The 6,312-nt window shown below is 38.5% G+C and overlaps 1 protein-coding gene across 1 annotated transcript in view; it reads left to right on the forward strand.

Annotated features, from left to right (window-relative positions):
- Positions 1 to 555: 555 nt before the first annotated feature.
- The window catches only part of LOC102002745 (ATP-binding cassette sub-family G member 3-like), a 69,001-nt gene continuing 63,244 nt past the window's right edge, over positions 556 to 6,312 (forward strand). Inside the window, exons 1-4 of the mRNA XM_005372105.1 lie at positions 556 to 758; positions 2,476 to 2,535; positions 3,110 to 3,224; positions 3,743 to 3,895. Of these exons, the coding sequence (XP_005372162.1) occupies positions 556 to 758; positions 2,476 to 2,535; positions 3,110 to 3,224; positions 3,743 to 3,895 (531 nt within the window). The remainder of the gene's footprint in view (positions 759 to 2,475; positions 2,536 to 3,109; positions 3,225 to 3,742; positions 3,896 to 6,312) is intronic.

Consider the following 6,312-nt stretch of genomic DNA (forward strand, 5'->3'; position numbering starts at 1 on the left):
TGTGCTTGGAGCAATGTGCCCTTTGAGCCATTTCTATATCTTGAACTGACATTATGCCCTGAACCAACTGAGTATTTATTGGCCTCCCTGTTATGCATGTTCATCTGCTATGTAATTCTGACTTCTATAAATCCATCTGCACACCTGTGCATGTGCACATACGCACAAACACATGCACACACAGGACTTGTGGCAATGGTGGTCATGTACTCAGCCTCTGAACTTATATCATAATATGCTTTTGAAGTAAGACAAATCTGCCTCATTATCTGTCCCCTTCTTCCTTTACGAATTATGAATAGCATTTATACTCATTAGTGCTCATTTGTTTCTTAGGAATTTGGCATCCAAAAGAGTTTATGTCCTCAGTTATGTCTGCTTCTCGTTGGGTCCTTAGGTGATCACTAATCATGTACTGCTCATCAGTGAGGAATCTGCCTATGACTGCACAGTTTAAACAAGCATTAAGTGGGCTGCTCTGTGTAATGATGTTGCTTGTGTGGACCATCAACTTAATATTGCTGTTCCTTCTACAGGAAGGAAGAACCTCTCGAGATGTCTTCCAATAATGACCCTGTTGCAATTCCAGTGACAGAAGTAAATCCCAGTGACCATCCTGGAATGGACACCAGTGACCAAAACATATTGACTGGAGAGGCTGTGTTAAGTTTTCATAACATCAGCTATTGGGAAACAGTGCAGAGTGGCTTTGCATGTTGTAAAAAAACAAGTGTGATAAAAAGACTATCAAATATCAGGTATGTACATGAACTAAATAGACGAGTATATTGAACAACTTTTTCAACAGATTCAGACTTTCTCAATTATCAATAAACTGTGTGTATATGTGTTTGCGTGTATGCATGTATATCTGTTTATGTGTGTAAGTGTATATGTGTATATCTCTGTTTGTGTACATATAAGTGTATGAATGTGTATGCCTATATCTGTTTCTATGTGTTTCTGTGTTTCTGTTTGTGTGTGTATAAGTGTATGTGTGAATGTTCACATGTACAGATGTGTGGATGCTATGGCACACTTGTGGTACAAGGCTGTCAGAGGACAACCCTGAGCCCTGGTCTTCCCCTTCTACCATGTTGCAGACAGTGTCCCTCATTGCTCACTGCAGTGTATGCCAGGCCAGCCGCCTGTAAGTGTCCTGGGATTCTCCTGCCTCTGTCTCCCATCACTCCATAGAGCATGGAGTTACAGGTGCCCACACTGCATCCAGCTTTATGTGAGTTCTGGAGGTTTAACTTAGGTCCTCATCCACACACAGCAAGCGCTTCACCCAATGAACCCTCCCCAGCCTCACCTTGTTATTACAGACAGATAGATACATGACCACAGACAGATAGATCCACGATCACAGTGAAATTCATGCAATGGAGACTGAAGAACAACACAGTGGATGAATGGCGCAAAAGCTGGTTCTTTAAAAATACAAACAAGCTTGACAAACCCTTAGACAAATTTCAAAAACAAAACAAAAACAATCATGAGAAATGGTTTTAATTCAATAAAATTAAGGATGAAAAAGTAATATAAAAGGCATACTGTTAACATCAAGGAATATGAGAGATTATTGCAAATTTAAATTCTACAAATTAGAAAATCTAAAAGAATTGTGTACACATCTATACACACATCCTCTCCCTAAACTGCACTGAGCATTTATAACAGGCTGACTGGGTCAGTTACCAGTGATGAGATGGAAGTAATGAAGAAGTCCCAAGAGCAGAAAGGCCGGGTCCTCAAATATTTGCTCAAAATTCATTAAGAGCTAAAAAGAGCGAAAGCCAACATTCCACACATTGTTCCATAGGATAAAGAAGCCATGCCTTGAGGGATGTCCCTCAATTCTAAACTGAGTGTATTCTAATCTCCTTATCAAGAAAGGAAATTTTCATTTTGTGGGTGTGTGTTTGGCTTTTCTATTTTGATTAAGAATCTTCTGTTTTTTTTTTTTTGAGTGTTAAAATTGGCAACCCTCTCCTGTCCTATGAGTTCTTCTTTCTGGTCTTTGGATTTCTACTTAAGATGTATAGATTTTGGTTTGATTCTATTTTAATAGTAAGGACATTGCTACTGGTATTCTACAACTCAGTGTTTTTTTGCAACGAGGTCTACGAAGCAGCAAACAGAGTTATATGAAGACACTGCTCATCAAACATTAGCAAGAAGCTGTTATATGCTCGGCACATAAAGGACATGTGTGTAATAAAGTCCTCTTGAGATCCTGCTACTTGCTTCATGGACATTGAACTTAAATGCACCATGCTTCAAAAATGACAAGTCCTTTAATAAACAATAGGGGTTTTGTGGTATCTGAGGCATTTTTCTGATAGTGTAGTTTTTGTGAGTTTGTGTTTTTTTTTTCTGTGTACAATTTCAATAGCATATTTAGTGTAGATCCTAAAGGAACATAACTTCTTTTAAATTGCAAATTCAAGCAGTATGATTTTGTGTTTACAGTGGGATTATGAAAGCTGGCCTCAATGCCATTATGGGACCTAATTATGAGAGCAGATCGTTGTGAGTATAACAGACAGCATATGCAAGCCCTTTGTATCCACTTTCTGTGTTGCAAAATTACTTTTATAGGATTTAGTTAAGTATTGTGTGAGTGTATCTAGTCAGGTCCTATGTGCTGTTTATAATGTGCAGGTGGATGCTTCATAGTTTCATACCAAGAGCAGGAAGTCTTACAAGGTCACTTTACTGATAGGAAATGATAGAGTGATTGCTATATGATGGTGGGTTAGTTTATTATTTAATGTGGGAGAGATAGTATTAAAATTAGAAAGATGAAGGAGAAGTTTTAAGAAGACAAGAAATTACTTTACCAATTTGAGCAGCACATTACCAGTTTGAGTCCGTAAGGTCAATTACCAGGGAGGAGCAGTCCTGTGGATCACACCTTTCTTTCACAATTCTGGGCTGTATTAGAGCACACACTGAACTGAAAGGATTGTGTGTGTGTGTGTGTGTGTGTGTGTGTGTGTGACTTCAGTTAATCTTATGCAGAATTTTTATTCTGAGTGTCTGAAAGCTGATAGCTGTTACTAAAGGGAGGGAGTAAACCACACAACATATGTAACCCTTGTAGGTTATTAGATGTCTTAGCTGCAAGGAAAGATCCACGTGGATTATCAGGAGATATTTTGATAAATGGAGAACCTCGACCTGCTAATTTCACATGTACTTCTGATTATGTGCCACAAGTAAGTGCTGGTGGGTTTGTAATTTTAGATTTCTCCTGCTTCTGTATGGACAGGTGCAGTTTATAGATATGTGTGTTTCCATAATTATACAACACATTTATAGGCTATGCTTCCTCTACAGTGGCTTTTTACAATGACTCATTAGCCTAAGATTAACATTATTTAGGAAGGTCGGGAGGGATTGGAATATGACATCTGTGGCACAGTATTGGTAATTGCAGCTGTGATTTAATTCTACAGAGGACTACAGTTGTCTTTTTTTGCTTTTCCTGCATCTCTCTCCACTGCTTAGAAGATCCTTCTGTAAATAACTGCAGGTAGCAGTCACCAACATCCCTCTGCTCTACTTGGAAGGCAAATGGAAGGGCAGGTTCTCTACTTGAAATTAGTAAAATTGAAAGAATATTTTTTAGTAGAGTATTACATTGCATATGTTTTATATGAGGATTAGGCTACATTTATTAGAATGATTGTCTTAGTGATAACTGTATTTAACTGAAATACTATTTAACCTTAAGAATGACGTGGTGATGCACACGCTGACTGTGAGAGACAACATAGAGTTCTCAGCTGCTCTTCAACTGCCAATGACTATGACGAGAGAAGAAAAAAGAGGGCGGATTAAGGAGGTCCTTGAACTTCTGCATCTGGATGAAGTGGCAAATGTTGAGGTACTGTGAGGAAAAGTCTTGAAATACTCAGAGTCAAAATAAGAAATGACCATGATGGTAATATGACTCAGTTGTCACTTTCCTATAAAATGTGTGCCAATGTAACTATTGTCTGTATTAATGAGTGAGCAACTGGTTACATGATGTAAAATGGAAAGTGAGCTGCAAAGCCTTCTTTACAATGGCTAAACCTGGCAGTGGACTGTGATGCAGCAGGAAAAAGTGCTCCTCATGTGAGCCTCCTCTTCCCTCAGCCTTAAAGTCTTAATTTTACAGAACTGGACAAGTGCTTTCTTCTGTCTGTTGCCTCTTCCCCTAGAGGACTTGTCCCTGTTGTTTCAGAATGTGCTTCTTCCCTGACACTGGACGTGTGATGGAGAACTCTGGCTCTGTGTTCACTCTGCATTTATTTCCCTCCAGGGCTGTCCTTGGTCTCTTACTTCCCACTTGTGTCGTGCTTGTTATCTTCTGCAGTCTTTCTTTTTGTGTTTATATCTCATCCTGTCTGTGGTTGCTAGTTTTATCTGTCAATTTGACACAACCTAAAATCACATTGGAATCCTCTAGAAGAGAGTCTCAATGAGGAATTGTAGTCAGGTTGGCTTGTGGGCATTTCTGTAGGTGATTGCCTTGATTAAGTGGTGTAGAAAGACCCAGCCCACTTAGGCAGATCCATTCTTTGAGTTTGGGTCCCGGGTGGCATGAGCATGGAGAAAGTGAGTTGACCACTGACAGACATGTATGTGTTCACCCTCTCTGTGCTCTTGACTGGATGTAACCAGATGTAGCAGCTTCCTGCCTTGACTTCCCTACAGTGGTCACCTGTACTTTTAAACTGTGTGTTGAAATAAAACCTTTTACTCCCTGTTTACTTTTTGTAAGATCATTTTATGTTAATAACTAGATGGAAACCTAGGATATCCTTTTGCTCTCACTCCTTCCCTCTGTATCTTCTGTCAATATTTATTATCAGCTCCTTTTGTCAGGATTTGATGACAGAACCTTGTTGGGCAAGAGCAACAATGAATGGACCTGGTTATTCCTATGAGATTTGTGCAGGATCGGGAGGGGTAATAGATAAGTGGTGAACTTCACAGTTAACTATGTGAGAGTTGGTTAATTTCTTACTAACCTATTTCAAAAAACTTTTATGTGATGCTTCATTAATTATTCTTAATGTTTAAAAATTAAAGATAAATGTTAATTTAACAATCCCATTCTTAAGTGTCAATATTAATAAGTCTTGATATTCTCAGCACTGTCAGGTCTAAAACTATTTGCGATTCCATTTTTTATTATTATTACATTGGTTATAGAACCGTATCAGGCATTTAGCTTATTATATGCCTAGTGTTTTTTAAATATTAGTGGTGTTTCCCTCTTTTTGTCTGCCTCCACAATGACATCGACTCATGCAGCAGCAGATTGTATAAAGATGTCTGCTGAGTAGACATTTGGGGCTCTGGATGAAAATGGGCTCCCCAGAATATGATTTTTATGGGTTAACTAACTCCTGTGGTGTCTCCTCCTTAGAGGCAATGGGGAATAGGAAGGTACTAGCTGTTGATTCCCATGATCTTCCTCTACAGTCGTTTATGAGGTGTTTGCCTTCTTGAAAGAATAATAGAAAAGCAGACATTTACCACACTTTCTTTTGTCCCGAGTGATGGAATTTTGTGGGCTTGCTCTGTTTATTACATGTTTTAACGTTCACCATAAGGTTCTTTCTTTTGTTCTGTTTTTTAAACAATAATTAGTTATTGCACTAAGTTGTTTACTTTTACTTTTTAGAGATAACATATCAAGATACTTATTAAATTCTTGAAGTCATGAAATGTAATAGATTGCAAGAACTTTAATATAATTTTTAATGATAGTTTTCAAAAAAGATGTGTGTGTATGTGTGTGCCTGTGTATTTTTACATGTCTGCCTAAAGGCCATAGCACACACATGGAGATCATAGGACACCTTTGTCACGAGTCCATTTTCTTCTCCCGCCTTGTTTGTCTTGTTCTGCTGAAGCCCTACACACATGACTGATGCCCTGATCCATGTCCCATCTCACTGTAATTCCATCTTGATGGAGTTACACAGGCAATTCTGTTGCTACTGCTTTATATGTGAGTTCCAGGGATTGAACCCAGGCTTCAGGCCTACAGGGCAAGTGCTTTTCCCTGATAAGACTTCTCTTCAGCTTTTCACAAGAAATATAGAGACAGTATGTGGTTTCTGTCATACAGCCAGCACACTAGTACACTTGCTGATACCAGCACCCTGGCTTCTTCATGTTTACAACAGTATACTCATTAAAGTTGTTTCTCACTGTAGCATTTTAATAGAACATTAAGTTCTATCTTATTCCTGAGTACTTAATTACTTTTCATTCATAAAAATCTGCTTACCTATAACTCTATTC

This window comes from Microtus ochrogaster, unplaced genomic scaffold (genome assembly GCF_000317375.1).
Source record: "Microtus ochrogaster isolate Prairie Vole_2 unplaced genomic scaffold, MicOch1.0 UNK182, whole genome shotgun sequence".
In the NCBI taxonomy this organism is placed as follows: domain Eukaryota; kingdom Metazoa; phylum Chordata; class Mammalia; order Rodentia; family Cricetidae; genus Microtus; species Microtus ochrogaster.